The sequence below is a fragment of the Phocoena phocoena genome, chromosome 13 (genome assembly GCF_963924675.1).
Source record: "Phocoena phocoena chromosome 13, mPhoPho1.1, whole genome shotgun sequence".
Classification (NCBI taxonomy): domain Eukaryota; kingdom Metazoa; phylum Chordata; class Mammalia; order Artiodactyla; family Phocoenidae; genus Phocoena; species Phocoena phocoena.
The window spans coordinates 28,155,696-28,173,682 of record NC_089231.1 but is presented as its reverse complement, the minus strand read 5'-3'; the positions used below and the strand labels follow the sequence as shown (position 1 = coordinate 28,173,682).

At 41.1% G+C, this 17,987-nt stretch overlaps 1 protein-coding gene across 2 annotated transcripts in view; it reads left to right on the top strand.

The window, feature by feature from the left end:
* Positions 1-655: 655 nt before the first annotated feature.
* The window catches only part of SLC14A2 (solute carrier family 14 member 2), a 55,438-nt gene continuing 38,106 nt past the window's right edge, over positions 656-17,987 (top strand). For both annotated transcript variants that reach the window (XM_065889403.1, XM_065889404.1), the window contains exons 1-4: positions 656-835; positions 9,817-9,997; positions 10,981-11,170; positions 13,695-13,823. In XM_065889403.1, the coding sequence (XP_065745475.1) occupies positions 656-835; positions 9,817-9,997; positions 10,981-11,170; positions 13,695-13,823 (680 nt within the window). The remainder of the gene's footprint in view (positions 836-9,816; positions 9,998-10,980; positions 11,171-13,694; positions 13,824-17,987) is intronic.

The window sequence follows — 17,987 nt, the reverse complement described above, 5'->3', positions numbered from 1 at the left end:
GGTTGTTTAAAACCAAGTCCTGGCAAAAGCCCTGGCCCAGTGGTGAAAGGAAAAGGAGCCCCACATGGAGGGACCCGTGCACATAGCCTCCAAGAGATCATACCAGAGCTGCTTACTGCTCCTGGGGAAGGGAAGAGGGGAGGAGCTGGAAAGGGCACTGAGGGCAGAGGGGAGAGAGGGGGCACTGCAGGCCAACTGTCAGCAATATAAGCTGTACAGCAACTAAGAAAACAAATCTCTCTTAGACCCCCATTTGGTTGGAAGACCCAGATCCACATGTATGTATCAAGGGGAAAATATATGTACAACTAATTACCACAATAAGAGAGTACAATGGACGATATGAAAGGTAGAGAAAAAATATTTTAGTGATCAGAAAAAAAAAAAGAGATCTAGTCTAACTGGGTGGTCAGGGAAATCTGCACAGCAGAAATGGACTTTCTTCTGGGCTTGGAAGAATGGGGGCATTTTGAAAGGTACAGGTCACGTGGGTTGAGGAATGGCTTCAGGCCCCTCTGGAGACTGGAGGAGTAGGTCCCTCGTGTCAGGACAGACCTCAGTCCTCCTGGGGCCTCCATCCAGCCTTGGTCAAGTCCCTGAGGCCCCATCCTGACTCACCCGTTCTTTCCCTTTCCTTTCACCAGTCACATGATCCATGAGTGACCGCCGCATGGAAGAGATGTCTGACACTCACATTCACAGCAGTCCTCTCCTGCCAGAGCCTCTTTCCAGCAGACACAAACTCTATGAATCAGAGTTTACCAGCCCTAGCTGGCCCTCAAGCCCCCAGGATACACACCCGGCTCTGCCCCTCCTGGAAATGCCTGAAGAAAAGGTGAGGAACGTCCCTCCCAGGGTGTTTCCCAGGTGGATGGTAGGAGAAAGAGTGTAGAAAGATGCTGGTCTCCCAGCACATGTGACCTAATGCCATGGAAGTGTCGCTGCCGGGGAGAGTCTGCCTCCCATACGTGCTCACACCCACAAGCAGCCCTATTTGGCCTTAGATGGAAAATGTGGCTCTGTGTGTGACATGATTTTAAGGACAAGTAGAGAATGCACACACACACATACCGGTCTTCCAACCAGTCCCCAAAATCTTTCCCCTTACACCTGCACCCTTGAATTACTCTACTATCTCCAAAAGGAAGCCCTCATTCAAACACAGGCCTTCAGCACTCCTTGGACCCAGAAGCACCAAGGCAGCCTGGCTAGCTACAGATTCAGTGGAAGAGAACCCAAGACTGCTTATGTTTTCTAATGAGATGTAATTCAGGTACCGTAAAATTCACGCCTTTCAAGTATACATTACAGTTTTTTAGCATATTTACAAAGCTGTGCAAACATCATCATTATCTAATGCCAGAATATTTTTATCACCTCAAAAAGAAAATCCATACTCATTAGCAGTCAGTCCTCATTCCATCCACCCCCCAATCCCTGGCAATCCCCAATCTACTTTCTGTCCCTATGGATTTGCCTACTCTGTGCATTTCATATAAATGGAATCATATAATTTGTGGCCTTTTGTGGTTGGTTTCATTCATTTAGCATAATGTTTTTGGGTTCTTTCAGTAGATCATTCCTTTTTATGGCCAAATAATATTTCATTGTATGAATATACTGTATTTTATTTATCCATCAGCTGATGGACATTTGGGTTGTTTCTGCTTTGAGGCTGTATAAGTAGTAATCCTACTATAAGCATCTGTGTAGAAGTTTTTGTGTGGACACGTTTCTATTTTTCTTGGGTATATACCTAGAAGTGGTATTTCTGGGTCATATGGTAAGTCTATGTTTAGTATTTTAACAAACTGCCAAACTCTTTTTCCAAAGTGGCTGCATTAGTGTATATTCTCACCAGCAATGTGCACATCGTGCCACTACACCTCCTCACCAAAATGTGTTGTTGTCTTTTTTGTTACAGCCTAGGTGAATGTGAAATGGCATCTCATTGTGATTTTGATTAGCACTTCCCTAATGGCAAATGATGTCGAACATCTTTTCATGTTCTTACTGGCCACTTGTGTATCTTCTTTGGAAAAATGTCTTTTCAAACCTTTTGCCCATTTTTTAAATTGGGTTATTGGTCTTTTTATTGTGGAGTTGTAATCATTCTTTTTACATTCTGGATATTAGACCCTGTCCAGATATATAATTTGCAAATAATTTCTCCCACTCTGTAGGTTACCTTTTCACTTTCTTGATAGTGTCCTAGAAGCAGAGTTTTTCATTCTGATTAAGTCCAATTTATCTATTTTTTCTTTGATTGCTTATGCTTTTGGTGTCATATGCAAGAAAACATTTTCTTATTCAAGGCCACAAAGATTTACTCCAATGTTTTAATCTAAGGGTTTTATAGTTTTAGCTCTTACATGTAAGTCTTTTATCCATTTTGAGTTCCCTTTTGTATATGATATTAAGTAGGGGTCCAATTTTAATACTTTACCAAGTGGATGTCCACTTGTCCCAGAATCATTTGTTAAAAAGATTATCCTTCCTCCACTGAATTTTCTTGATATTCCTATCAACAATCAATTGACTATAAATGTATGGGTTTGTTTCTGGACTCTCATTTCTATTGAACTGATTTATATGTTTATCCTTATGGCAATACCACACCACCTGGATCACTGTAGCTTTGCAGTAAGTTTTGAAATCAGAAAGTATGAGTTCTCCAACTTTGTTCTTCTATTTCAAGATTGTTGTATCTATTCTGAGATCCTTAAATTTCCATATGAATTTTAGGATGCAACTTTCAATTTCTGAAAAAAAATTAAAAAGCAACTGGCATTTTGATAGGGATTGTGTTAAATCTATAGATCAATTTGGAGAATATTGTCATCTTAACAATATTAAGTCTTTCAGTCCTTGGACATAGGTTATCTTTCCTTATATTGAGTCTTTAATTTCTTTCAATGATGTTTTGTAGTTTTTAAGTGTACAGTCTTGCACCTCTTTTGTTAAATTCATTCCAAAATATTTGATTCTTTTTCATGCTGCATAAATAGAATTGTTTTCTTTTTTTTTTTTTTTTTTTTTGTGGTACATGAGCCTCTCACTGTTGTGGCCTCTCCCGTTGTGGAGCACAGGCTCCGAACGCGCAGGCTCAGCGGCCATGGCTCACGGGCCCAGCTGCTCCGCGGCATGTGGGATCCTCCCGAACCGGGGCACGAACCCGCATCCCCTGCATCGGCAGGCGGACTCTCAACCACTGCGCCACCAGGGAAGCCCGTAGAATTGTTTTCTTAATCTTATTTTTCAATTGTTCATTGCCAATGTATAAAAGTTAATTTGTTTTGTATATTGATTGTCTATCCTGCAAACTTGCTGAACTCGTTCATTATCTCTAATAGTTTTTTGTAGATTCCTTAAGGATTTTATGTATAAAAGGATGTTCCATCTTCAAATAGAGATAGTTTAAATTCTTTCTTTCCAATATGGGTCCCTTTTGTCTGTTTTTTTCTTACCTAATTCCTGGCTAGAACTTCCAGTACAATGTTGAATAGTAGTGACAAAAGCACACATCTTTCTCTCGTTCCTGATCTTAGAGGGAAAGCATCCAGTCTTTCACCATTAAGTTTGATATTAGCTGTGGGTTTTTATTATTAGGTTGAGGAACTTCCTTTCTATTCCTAGTCTGTTGATTGTTTTTTATCAGGAAAGGTTGCTTAATTTTTCAAATGTTTTTTCTGTGTTTATCAAGATAATCATGTGTTTTTTTCTTTATTCTATTAAACAATCTGTTGATAGTTTTTATAGGTTGAAACAGCCTCAAATTCTTAGAATTCTCTTTTGGTCATAATCTTTTTTATATCCTGCTTGGATTTGTTTTGCTAGTATTTTGTTAAGGATTTTTGCATCTATATTCATAAAGCATATTGGTCTATAGTTTTCTTTCTTGTGATTACTTTGTCTGGTTTTGATATCAGGATAATAGTAGCCTCATAGAATGTGTTAAGAAGTGTTCCCTTCTCTTCTACTCTTTAGAAGATATTGGTATTAATTCTTTAAACATTTGGTGCAATTCACAAGTGAAGCCACCAGGACTTGGGGTTTTGTGGGAAATTTTGGTTTGGTTTGGTTTGGTCTTTAACTAATTCAGTTGCTTTACTTTGTTATGAGTCAATTCAGATTTTCTATTTCTTCCTGAGTCAGTTTTGGTAGTTTGTGGCTTTCTAAGAATTTATACAGTTCATCTAGGTTATCTAACTTATTAGCATGCAATTATTAATTTCTTTATAATCCACTTCCTTATAATCCTTTCTTTTTCTTTAAGGTTGGTAGTAATGCACCCTCTTTCATTTCTGATTCTAGTTATTTCAATCTGCTCTTTTTTTTCTTTGTAAAACTAGTTAAAATTTGTCAATTTTGATCTTTCCAAAGAACCAACTTTTCCTTCCTTCTACTTGCTTTGGGTTTAATTCGCTGTTATTTTTCTAGTTTCTTAAAGTGAAAGGTTAGGTTGTTGAGATATTTCTTCTTTTTTAACATAGGTATTTATATTTACAAATTTCACCCTACTCAGTGATTTAGCTGCATCCCATAAGTTTTGGTGTGTTGTGGTTTTGTTTTCATTCATCTCAATGAATGAAATATTTTCCAATTTCTCTTCTGATTTCCTCTCTGATCCATGGATTATTTAGGAGTGTGTTGTTTAATTTCCACATATTTTCCAAATATCCTTTTATGTTTGATTTCTGATTTCATTCCATTGTGACCAGAGAACATATTGTGAATGATTTCAATCCCTTTACTGATATTTTTATCAGTAAAAATGTTTTACTTATTTATGGCCTAGCATGGTCTATATTGGAGAAGGTTCCATGTGCACTATAAAAGGTATATTCTGCTATTGCTGGGTGAAGTGTTCTATAGATATGTATTAGGTCTAATTAGTTTATAGTGTTGTTCAAGTCTTCTATTTCCTTGATCTTCTGTCTAGTTATTCTATCCATTTTTTTCAAGTGGAGTATAGAAGTCTCCAATTATTATTATTGAGTTGACTTTTCCTCCCTTCAATTCTGCCAACTTCTGCTTCATGTATTTTGGGGCTTTGTTAGGCATGTTAGTGTTTATAATTCTTATATCTTCTTCATAGATTGATCCTTATATCATTAAAATTGTCTTTCTTACTCTCTAGTAACAAATTTTGTCTTAGCAAAAGGTTTATTTTGCTGATCTTAGTATAGTCACTCCAGCTTTTTTTTTTTTGGTAACGGTTTGCACAATATTATCTTTTTCCATCCTTACAATCTATCTACATATTTGAATATAAATTGTGTCTCTTGTAGACAAGATATAGTTGTATAACTTTTTAAATTCCGTTCTGCCAATCTCTGTCTTTTAATTGAATTGTGAATCCATTTATATTTAATTTAGTTACTGATAAGGTAGGATTTATGCCTGCCATTTTGCTATTTGTTTTCTATGTCTTTTTTCTGTTTCTCTATTATTTCACTATGCCATCTTTTGTCTTAAACAGATATTTTCTAGTGTATCATTTTAATTCTTCTGTCATTGTTTTCTATATGTTTCTAGTTATTTTCTGAGTAGTTGCCCTGGATATTACAACTAAACATCTTAATTTATAACATTCTAGCTTGGATTAAAACCAACTTAATTACAATATTATCCAAAAGCTGTACTCCTATGTAGCTCTATCCCCACCTCCTTTGTGCTGTTACTGTCATACAAATTATATCTTTATACACTGTATGCCCACCAACACAGACTTACAATTATTTTATGAAGTTGTCTTACATCAGAAGGGGAAGAAGAGAATTACCAAAAATACATTTATACTGTCTATTATATTTACCTATGTAGTTACCTTTACCAATGCTCTTTATTTCTTCTTGAGATACTAGTGTCCTTCTTAATATCCTTTCATATCAGCCTTGAAGGACTCATTTTAATATTTCTCATAGGCAGGTCTACTAGCAATAAATTCTCTCAGCTTTCATTTATCTCAGAATGTGTTAATTTCTCCTTCATTTTTAAAAATCTGTTTTGCTGAATATAGAATTCTTGATTGACAGTCTTTCTTTCAGCACTTTCAATATGTCATTCCACTGCCTTCAGACTTCCATGGTTTCTGAAATTGGGTGTTAATTCTATTGAGGATTTCTTGTATGTAATGACTTGATTCACTCTTGCTGCTTTCAAGAGTCTATACAAAATTACTCTTGTCTTTGACTTTTAATAGTTTATGATATGTCTAAGTGAAGATCTCTTTGAGTTTATCCTACTGGAAGTTTGTTGAGCTACTTTGATGTGTCTATTACTGATTTTCATCAAATTTGGGAAGTTGTCCAATATTCCTGCCCTTTTCTCTCTCCTTCCCTTCAGGAATGCCCATTATGCATATGGTGGTACACTTGATGGGTCCCACAGGTCTCTGAGGCTATGTTCATTTTTCATCTTTCTGTTTTCTTTCTGTTCCTCAGATTGGATAATCTCAATTGACTTGCCTTTAGGTTTTCTGATTCTTTCTTTTTTATTGTTTTTTTTGTTGCTTTTTTTGCGGTACGCAGGCCTCTCACTGTTGTAGTCTCTCCCGTTGCGGAGCACAGGCTCCGGACGCGCAGGCTCAGCAGCCATGGCTTATGGGCCCAGCTGCTCCGTGGCATGTGGGATCTTCCCGGACCGGGGCACAAACCCATGTCCCCTGCATCGGCAGGCGGACTCTCAACCACTGTGCCACCAGGGAAGCCCTGATTCTTTCTTCTGAGTGCTCCAAGCTGCTGTTGAGCTCCTCTAACAAATTTTTCATTTCCATTTTTATACCTTTCAACTTCAGGATTTCTATTTGTTTCTTTTTTATAATTTCCTCTTTATTGATAATCTCTATTTAGTGAGATTGTTCTCATATTTCTCATACTCTCCTTTAGTTTTTAAACATGGTTTTCTTTTGTTCCCTGATGATATTTTAAGGTGATTTTAAATCTTTGTTTAATAAGTCTGGCCTTCCTCAGGGACAGTTCCTATTGATTGCTTTATTTCCCTTGTCTCATACTTTCTCGTTTCTTTGCATGTCTCATAATTGTTTGTTTAAAAACTGGATGTCTTAAATAATGTGACAATTCTGAAAATCAGATTCTTCCCTCTCCCCAGGTTTTGTCGTTGCTGGCTTGTTTGTTTAATGGCTTTTCTGGACTAGTTCTGGAAAGTCTTTATTCTTTTGTCATTTGTAGCCACTGAAATCTCTGCTCAGTCAGCTTAAAGTTTAGCTAATTATTAGACAGAGATTTCCTTAAATGCCTGGGATCAGTAAGCTTCTCAGTCTTTGCCAAGGAGAGCTGTCTGTGTGTTGGGGCATCTTCAACACTCACCTAGGCAGTTTTCAACTCCATCTAGCCTTTAATTTCTGCTTTCATAGAGATTCAAACTAAGCCAGAGGTGAGAGCTTAGGGCATTCTCAGGTCTTTCTTGAGCATACATACTGTCCTGGGCATGTGCAAGCCCTACACATGCATGAGGTGTTCTAGATTCACAGCAATATGCCCAAGGCTTTTAAAGCCCCCTTTGGATATCTCATTCCCCAGTTTTTCCTTTTAAGCTTTTTGATGAGCTTCTTGTTTTCCTCAACTGTTATCCACCACCTCCAGCACATTTTTTTCCAGTGTTCTCATTACCTTAATGGAGGAGAGAATTTGAGGAGGTCCTCACTTCACCATTTCTACTGACATCTTCAAGACATTTAAGTTTTGATGCAGTGATGAGGTTAGAGAAAGCTGTAGACCATCAGTATACAATAGTAACATAATATGAGTCACACATGTAAGTTTAAATTTATATTAACTACATTTTAAAAAGAAAAAGAAGCAGGTGAAATTAATTTATTTTATTTTTTATTGAAGTATGGTTGATTTACAATGTTGTGTTAGTTTCTGATATACAGCATAGTGATTCTGTTATATATATAAAACTATATATATATTATTGTTCAGTTTTATATATATACATATATATTCTTTTTCAGATTCTTTTCCCTTATAGGTTATTACAAAATATTGAGTGTAGTTCTCTGTGCTATATAGTAGGTCCTTGTTGGTTATCTATTTTATACATAGTAATGTATATATGTTAATCCAAACTAACCATCCCTCCCCCCACTTCCCCCTTGGTAACCATAAGTCTATTTTCTAAGTCTATGAGTCTATTTCTGTTTTGTATATAAGTTCCTTTGCATTATTTTTTCTTTAGATTCCACATATGAGCAATATCATATATTTGTCTTTCTCTGACTGACTTACCTCATCTAGTATGATAATCTCAAGGTCCATCCATGTTGCTGCAAATGGCATTATTTCATTCTTTCTTATGGCTGAGTAATATTCCATTGTATAAATATACCACATCTTCTTTGTCTATTCATCTGTTGATGGACACTTAGGTTGCTTCCATGTCTTGGCTATTGCAAATAGTGCTGCAATGAACATTGGGGTGCATGTATCTTTTTGAATTACGTTTTTCCCCGTATATATGCCTAGGATTGGGATTGAAGGATCATATGGTAGCTCTATTTTTAGTTTTTTCAGGAACCTCCATGCTGTTCTCCATAGTGGCTGCACCAATTTACATTCCCACCAACAGTTTAGGAGGGCTCCCTTTTCTCGACACCCTCTCCAGCATTTATTATTTGTAGACTTTTTGATGATGGCCATTCTGACTGGTGTGAGGAGATACCTTATTGTAGTTTTCATTTGCATTTCTCTTATAATTAGTGATGTTGAGCATATTTTATGTACCTTTTGGCTACCTGTATTAATCAGGTGAAATTAATTTTAATAATATATTTTATTTAGCCTAATATATATAAATACATATATTATTATTTTAATATTTAATCAATATAAAGTATCACTGAGATCTTTTACACATTCTTTTTACGTACTAAACCTTCAAAACCTACTTCGAGCACATCTCAGTTCAGATTAGCCACATTTTAAGTGCCAAGAGCCATATGGATACTATATTGGAAAGCACAGTTTTAGAGCAAGGAGTCCTGACCCAGGCATCCATAGACAAGATTGACGGGGATATAAACTTGGATGGAAAAACTAATTTATCTTTATTTTCACTAACCTCCAATGAACTTTAGCATTTACTTCAATTATAAATATAAGCAAAGAACAACAGCCGTATTAGTAGTACCTGAGATTTTTGTCATTGTCACATGATTGGGTTCCCCCAGAAAGCTGACTCTGAGATGGAGAGTTGGATGTAAGAAGTTTACTGGGGTGTATCCTTGGGGTCAATACTTGTAGAGAAGTAAAGGCAGCAGAATTAGGCAGAAGTTGGGCTGTGATGCAGTCAAAATAAAGGCCTCAGGTGAGCCTACAGTGAGTTCTGGAGCTAGAATGCCCCTATAGAGTTGTCCTGAGTTGTTATCCCGCATAGTCACTCATCAATGCTTTAAAATTATAATTGGTATTGGATCTGCTGCCCCTATATGCATAGCAGGTTTTTTTTTTTAATACTGTGATAACTGCATTTCAATATAATTGGTTTTCATTGCAATCTTATTTATTTTATTCATTTACCAACATTCTGGAAGGAAGCCCACAGGCCTACCAAACTGCCAAAGGGGATCCATGGCACAAAAAGTTAAGAACCCTGCTATGAGGAACGTGTAGAAGTCCTGGGAAAAGCAGGCCTGCGTGGGGCACTCTAGACAGCATTGCACAATAGACATTTATTTGTCTCATGATCCTCTACCTTTATCAAAAAATCTGACAATCTTCCCTACCCGCAAATGCCCCTGCTCTCAAAAAGCTATATTATTTGATGTTTTGTCATGGCTTCTCCTTAAAGGATCTTCGGTCATCCAGAGAAGAAAGCCACATTGTGAAGATTGAAAAACCCAATGAAAAGGGTAGAAGAAGAGAAAGTGGGGCAGCCCCTCAGGGCTCTTTGGGCCAAGGGGGCATCAGCCTCTTTCAAGCTGTGGGCTACCTCACAGGCGAGATGAAGGAATGCAGGAGCTGGCTGAAAGGTAGGCCAATGCCCAGGGCAGAAGCAGCCAGGCCAGGCCAGAGAGCCAGCCCTCCCTCTGGCTTGGACTGAGGAAGCTGCTCCCACACTCACCCATGGCAGGGCCCCCACATTTGAGGTCCTCCAGCTCAGGGCTGGCTCTGGGTGGCTGTAATGTATCCTACTACCTGAATTCCCATGGTTTCAGAATTCAGTGCATTCCACTGATTTTAGTTCTTTGCAAATTCTTCACTCCTACATGGAATAGATATAGGACAACCACATTAGCAACGTAGAAGCCATTTTCAAACAAACTGAATGGTCATTCCTTCACTTATTCCACAGTCATTTTCTATGTGCCAAGAAAATATTGGCCTCGGCCTCCCCAATGTTCCAGATTCTTCCCTTTTAACATCATTCTTCTCCTAGTTTCCCTAAACTAAATGTTGCAACAAATATCCCTAACCTACCCTCCCCCACTTGCCCCCCACTGGTATATATTGTCCTGGAAACCAAACCAGAGAATGAGACAGAATGCATGTCAATACTCAATGTCAATATATAACTCAATGCTGATTTCACAGCTGGGCTAAAATCATTACTTTCCAAGCCTTTTTTTCTCCAGACTGTATTCTTTGCTGCTCAGATACCAGCCCTCAACTGAGTCATACAGCTCTACACAAAAAGAGTTTCCGTACCTCCCCACCTCTTCCTTTGGACCAATAAATTTCCCTTGGAATGTTCCTGGGGCTGCCTTACCAACCAAGGCAATGGCTGGAATAGCGTTAAATTGGTCTCAGCATGGTGTCTCAGTCTGTATGGCAAAACTGACACCACTGTGGACTGATTGTCTGGCCACGCAGAGATTCGGGCTGGGCGCCAGACTGAATGAGGGAAAATGTCCTGGCTAGTGCATCCCTGTCTGCCTTGGTTGCCTTGCCAACCAGTGGTCCAACAGGGAAGCACAGGCTGATCCCTGCTGATGACTCTGCTTATCTCTTTCAGATAAGCCCCTGGCCTTCCAGTTCACAGACTGGGTTCTGAGGGGGGCCGCTCAGGTGATGTTCGTCAACAACCCTCTCAGCGGGCTCATCATCTTCATAGGGCTCCTGATCCAGAATCCCTGGTGGACAATTGCTGGGGGTCTGGGGACAGTGGTGTCAACTTTAACTGCCCTTGTCTTGAGCCAGGACAGGTGAGTTCCTCTCTCTGAGGGTCTTGGGTTCTTGGGATAGACAAGTGGAGAAGTGTTTACTTGAGTGACCTTATCCTAGTATCAGCCAACCACAGGCTCCTGAGCATGTCACTGGAGTTCTTTACACAGTTAAACTTCTCCTAAGTTCACAACAAGTGACAGTACCAGACTCCATCTGACTGTAGAGACTTCTGGAAACACTCCCTCGAAGGCAGGTGCAGAGGAACACTTAAGCTGCTCTTCCTTCATGGAGCCTACAATCTAGTTGAGGGAGATAAGACTAACAGATAAGAAATGTCTCAGAATAATACAAGACAGTATATACTGGAGAGCTCAGAGAAGGCAGACCTCATTAAGTGTTGGGAAGTTTAGAGAGGGCAACCTTGAGCTAGTAACATTGATGTGGGAGAGAGGAAGGCAAGAGGAGAAGGCAGTGAGGGCGTGGGGGGGTGGCATGGAGAAGGGAACAACAGGAGCTGAGAGGGGGCAGGTTGGGGGGGGGGGTAGGGGCAGCTCTGCACCGGTGGTCACAAAGCCCAGTAACAACAACAAGTGCATTTTAGAGAACGGGACCATTTCCTCAGACTTTGCCATATGTTATTCCAATGGTTCCCAAACTTTCCTGATGGCCAGAAACACCTGGAGTGATTGTTAAGAAATGTAGTTTCTCAGCACCGCCCCAGTCCCCCTCCCTCCCAGAGATATTCCCATTCAGTGGATCTGGAGGTGGGCGGTGTTTTAAACAAGATTCTCCTGGGTAGTCCTGATGATCAGAGAGGTCTGGGAATGCCCAGAGTCTCGGGTTTTTTTAAATTTGGTGGTCACCACTTCATTTGTAGATCATGAATTTTTAAAAACAGGACTTTTTAAAATTAAAATAATAGAGTAAAATAAAACAGATTAGAGTAATCCATATGTAGTAAAGGTAAACATTATTTTGTGAAATTTTTGTTTCAATCATGTTGGGTGTGTGTATGGGGGGTGAGAGAGAGAGAGAGAGAGAGAGAGAAACTGGGCCATACTATAAAATATGAACACATTCCTTCCTTACCATGGGATACTGTAAAAATATTGAAAACACTGTCGTGCCTTGTTACCTGTGATTCTTCCTGCCACTTCACAAGGCAGACAGTGAAGGTAAGAGGGTCCACATTTTGCAAGTAAGAGAAAGAAGGCTAGGAGGAGTAAGGTGCTCACGGAAGGAGCCACAGCCAGTGGATGGCAGGGTTCAGGCTTGGACACGTGACCTGCGTCTTCTAGCCTGGAGGTCAGTGCTCTCCCTGGCACGTGGACAGAGTGGACAGCAGATCCGGGGGCCCCTGGTGACCCCAGAGCCTGGGGAGTGATCCGAGTTGCTTGTGTTATAACCAACGCTGCACTCCTCCAGCCCCCCTGACATTCCAGCTCCACCAAGGCACAGGCGTGGGTTGACTTGTCTCCCATGAGAAGTGTCAGTGCCCCTCTAAGGTGGCCTTGGGGGACCACGCCAATTCTAGCTGGGAGACCATACGAGATCAGATGAATAAGAGGCTGAATTCTTTGGGGTGTAGGTCTGGTAGGTGACAGAAGAAATGGGCTCCAGCCAAGATTTGTGTCTCTGTTTCAAGCAGTGGGTTCCCTATTCCTTGCTGCCACTCACCTACAGCCTCACGGAGAGCTGGCATAGAAATGGCCTCCAACAGGGTCAGCTCTTGTCCTACTGTTCCATCACTGTTCGCCAAAACTGCCCTGAGGTGAACTCCACCCAGCCCACCTACAGGTCACCTTCAAGAAGCCTGTGTCCCTTCCTGCTCTGACAGTCTAATTCGCCAACCTCCCTCCTGACCACAATCCACTGGAAAACTTGCCAAGCCATTCAAAGAGTTGCTCCATGGACTCTTTTTTTGCTCCCAGTTTTATGAGGGAAACACACACATTCCCTGCCTAATCTTCCCAAATATCCTGATTAAGAATCTAAGACAAGTGTGCATTAGCTGAAAACCCAATCCCTCAGCTTGGTTTCCAAAGCCTTTTCTGACGGGCCTCACCCAACCTACCATGTAGCATCACACTCTTCCCAACTGAGCACTTTTGCTTCAGCCTAACTAATCCTACCCTTCCTTCAAATCCCTCCTCCACCAGGGAGCCACTCCTGACTACCCCAGTGCTCTCTGAACCCTCCTTTCTCTCTGAAAAATCACACACACACACACCCCTTCCCCATGACACACCTCAGGTTTCTCTTAGATTTCCCTCTATATAAAGCAGTCTAGACTCCCCTGAGAAGCAAAGGGAGCTTAGACACAAAGTGCATTATTTAATTCTAGATCAGTAAGGGTAATCAAGGTATGTGTGTGTATGTGTGTGTGTGTGTGCGTGCGTGTGTGTGTGTGTGTGTGTGTGTGTGTGTGATCTAGAAATGTGCCGGCAGCTGTGTGACTACCCTATATTCATTGACTAAGCTGACTTTTTTCTGTGAGCAGCAGGAGGAACAGACCCAGTAAGTGCCAACAAATTCACACAGTACCTCTGTTTTCAACCCCAGGACCACCATCGCCTCGGGTCTCCATGGGTACAATGGGATGCTGGTGGGAATGCTGATAGCTGTGTTCTCCGAGAAGTTAGACTATTACTGGTGGCTTCTGCTTCCTGTGACCTTCACAGCCATGTCCTGGTGAGGCACCTCCTTCTTTCCACTCTCGGACCTACAGGGCCCCAAGGTGCTGTGTCTGACACTGTTGTGGGGCCCAGTGTCTTCACAGTCAACCTGGTTTGTCTCTATCTTGCAAGAGTCCATGAGTTGAGTTGCAACAGAAGAGGATCATTTTGAGTTTGGAATAACACGGACCTTTCAAAGAGCAAACACTACATTTTTTTTTTTTTTTGCGGTACGCAGGCCTCTCACTGTTGTGACCTCTCCCGTTGCGGAGCACAGGCTCCAGACGCGCAGGCTCAGCGGCCATGGCTCACAGGCCCAGCCGCTCCGCGGCATGTGGGATCTTCCCGGACCGGGGCACGAACCCGTGTGCCCTGCACCGGCAGGCGGACGTTCAACCACTGCGCCACCAGGGAAGCCCTGCTACATTTTTTTTTTTTTTTAACTGTGCTGACAACCTCCTCTGAATGATAGGCTTAGTAAGAAAGGCTAACATTTACTGAGTATTTTCTACATGCGAGGCACAGTGCTAGGCAAGGGAGGACTATTACTGTCCCCAATTTACAGAAGGGAAGGCTAAGGCATGCAGAGGCTATGCAACCTGCCCCAGATGATGAACCCAGAGTCTGCACTATTCAACTCCAGCCTACATGGGAATCGTCTATCCCGTGGCCTAACCAAGACCCAAAAGCTGAAACTCACTTGTGATAAAATCAGAGAGCTTTCTTGAAACAAAATGTCTATATTTAAAGCATAGAATCTTTGAACAAGAAGCATCAGTTGAGGTCTTGCTGTGCATTGGCCTCATTTTTCAGAAGGAATAAGAGTCAAGATGAAGGGTGTTTGTTAGGAACAAATAGGCCTCTTACATATGTAATGTTCAGCTCACTTGAACCTCCAGTGGGTCTATAGCGTTCCTATAGGTTCCTATAGGTTCCTAACTTATAGCGTCAAGGGGTCTGGTCGCACCCACCGTCACATGGTAGCAGGAAGCCTGAGGGGAGCCCATGTCCCCCAATCCCCTGAACTCTACCACTCTCTGACATGTCGACTGATTTTTAACATCTTTCTTTGGTTTCAAATTCTGGAGTTACTAAAACCAGTTAGTTTAATTTAGTTTAAGTGCTGTTCCGTTACTTTTTAGGAGTGTTTGCAAATAAATTACTACATTAAGCATTCTGGGCAATTTACGTTTCTTCTTAGGATTTCTTCGTTAATCTATCAGGACAAAATGCTAACACAGTCATTTCTGTGGGGATTTCCTTAATGTCCCCCACACGCCACGCCTGAGGAAGAGGAGAACTTGTCTTCATTTGCATACATTTGGTTTATAACTACATAAATTAAGCCCCTCAGACACAGTGCACTGGGTGGCAGTGTGTCTACCGTGCCCCCATCCCCACCCTCACTTCCCAATTTAAAGTGAAGAAAAAAAAAAGAAGAAAACATTGGGCCCCTACGCTGGCTGAGCTCTGTGCTACTATCCGGGCACTTCACGAATCCACTCACACAATCCTGGAAATCTAATCCACAGCGTAGGTACTAAGTAGTGCTGGAGTTATCCAACAAACAAAAATTTGCTGAGGGCCTGCTATGTGCAGAGACTATTCTAGATGTCGGGGAGAGCTGTGAGCAAGAGAAAGTCTCCATCCTCTGGGAGCTGACATTCTTCTTGGCAAAGATAGAAATAAACTCATCAATTGTTCAGTAAAACGATCATTTCAAGATATGATACGTGCTTTGAGGAAAGCAAAATGGAGCAAACGGGACAAAGAGTGATCCCAGACTTGGGTGGTCAGGGAAGGCCACTTGGAAGAGGAGACATCTGAACTGTCACCTAAATAAGAAAGTACCTGCCATCTGAAGATCTGGGTGAAGTATATTGCGGGCAGAACCAGTGGCATATGCAAAGACACCTACTGGAGAAGTATGATGTGTTCAAGAAACAAGACCAGAGGGGCTGAAGCCCAGTGAATGAAGAAGGGGTGGCAGGAGGTGAGGGCAGAAGTAGATGATGGCCAAGGCCCATACACCTTGTGGATCTAGTAAGCCTTTCTTTTAATTGAAATATAGTTGCTGTACAACATTATATAAGTTATAGGTGTACAGTATAGTGATTCACAATTTTTAAAGGTTATACTCCATTTATAGTTATTATAAGATTGGTTATATTCCCCGTATTGTACAATATATCCTTGTAGCTTATTTTGTACCTAATAGTTTGTACCTCTCCAGTAAGCCTTTTGAGTTTTACAACTGTGATGAGAAGCAGTTAAAGGGTTTTAAGCAGAGGGGTGATAGGATGTGGTTTAAATTTAAACAAATCACTCTGCTGGTAGTGTAGAGAATGGATTTTAGCTGGAGTGGGAGTGGATGCTAGAAGCATAGTTAGGTCTGCTGCAATAACCCACAGAGGACAGGAATGCTTTAACCATGGTGATGTCCATGAAGGTGAAGAGAAGTGGTTGGGCTTGGGGTATATTTTAAGGAAGGTAGTTGGCAGGGCTTTCTGGGAGGCTGTGGAGTTTGGGGGTGGGGGTGAAGGAAGACTCGGTGCACTCCTATAATTTGCCTGAGCACCTGAGTTGATGGAGGAGACGGAAAGAAAAACCAGTTGATGGTAAGGGACAGGACACACGTCAAAAGTTCTGTCTGGACATATTAAACTTCAGCATTCTGAGTAGAGATGCTGAGAAAGAAATTGGATGTGCAAATCTGTAACTTAGTGATTTGGTCAAGATTAGGAAGGCAGAAGCATATGGAAGATATTTCATCCTTGAAACTAAAGGTTATCACCCAGGAGGAGAGGATTCCAAAAGAGAAGATCAAAGACAGAGCTGTAGGATCTTCCAAGATTTAGATGCCTGGCAGAAGAGTGGAAGAACCACTGAAGGGGACTTGAGAAGGAGAAGCTAGAGAAGCAACTAAGTGCAGTGTCGTGGTAGCCCTGACAGAAAGTGTTTCCATCCAGGCAGAGGATCCAACTGTCAAATGAAAGGGGCAGAGAATGACCACGGCAAGAGAGATGTCATCGGTGAACTGGACAAAAGCCATTTCTGTGGTGTAGGGAGAACATCCACCTGACTGGAGTGGGTTTAGGAAAGAATGGGAGTAGAAAAATTGGGGACAACAAAGATAGACAAGTTTTGAAGAGTTGTGCAGGGGGCAGAGAAAAGGGGCAATATTTGGACCAGAAATAAGAAAGGGGGAGGATTTTTAAGGTAGAAGGTACTAGAACACATTATGTATTTATGAGAGTGACCTGGAGAAAAAGGAGAGGTTGAAGCTGCAGGAGAGAAAGGAGAGAATTGCAAGAATGAAGTCTTTGAGAGACTGGATCCCAAAGTACAAGGAAAAGAATTGGCCTGATAAGGGAGCAAGGGCACTTCCATTATATGAAAAGGGCAGAGAGGAAGAGTATGTGGGAACAAAGCAGTCGGAGTATGAATCTTATGGTCGGGAAAATGAAGCATTTCTCATCTTGTCATTTCTGTTTTCTTAGTGGCGTAAAGCAAGGTGGTTAGCTGAAACTAAAGGGAAGCAGAAAGTGAAGAATTGAGAAAGGAGAAAATGCAAAATTGTTGTCTCAGCAAGTTGGAGAGTTAATTTGCTAGGGACGTATAGTAGGGATTTCAGGCAGTCTTAAATGCCCAATTGAGAGTCATCGTACTTAATTAAAAGTGAGCCAATCAACTGCATCACATGAGTTCAAGTTTTGTCCTGCAGCTCACTGCTTGTGGGAGATGTAGAGTGTTGGGTGCCAGGTGGATGGCCCTTTCAGAGGAAACTGAGGCTAAGGAAGGTTCATTTCCTAACGCAGCTCACTCAGCCTGTAAGTGTAGGAGTTAGGATTTGCACCTCGCTCCATCTTTCTCCAGAATCCACTCTCTCCCCAAGGAAGACACCAGGAAGACAGAGGACACAGTCAGCTGAAGGTTTCATTTTCACATGGTGGCTCCTAGCATAATTCCAAGTACTTCAGCTGAATTGCTATATTCGTAGCAGCCTCCTCTGAGAAGGTTATTTAAAGCATACAGTCTAAATGTTATCACAGCCCAGGATACAGTGTGATGTACATTGTAATGATCCAAAGGCAATACATGACATTTTGTAAGGATAAGATTTTGTTTAGTTTTCTTGGTTTAAGAAACAAGGAAATATATAAATTATTTTATAACATTT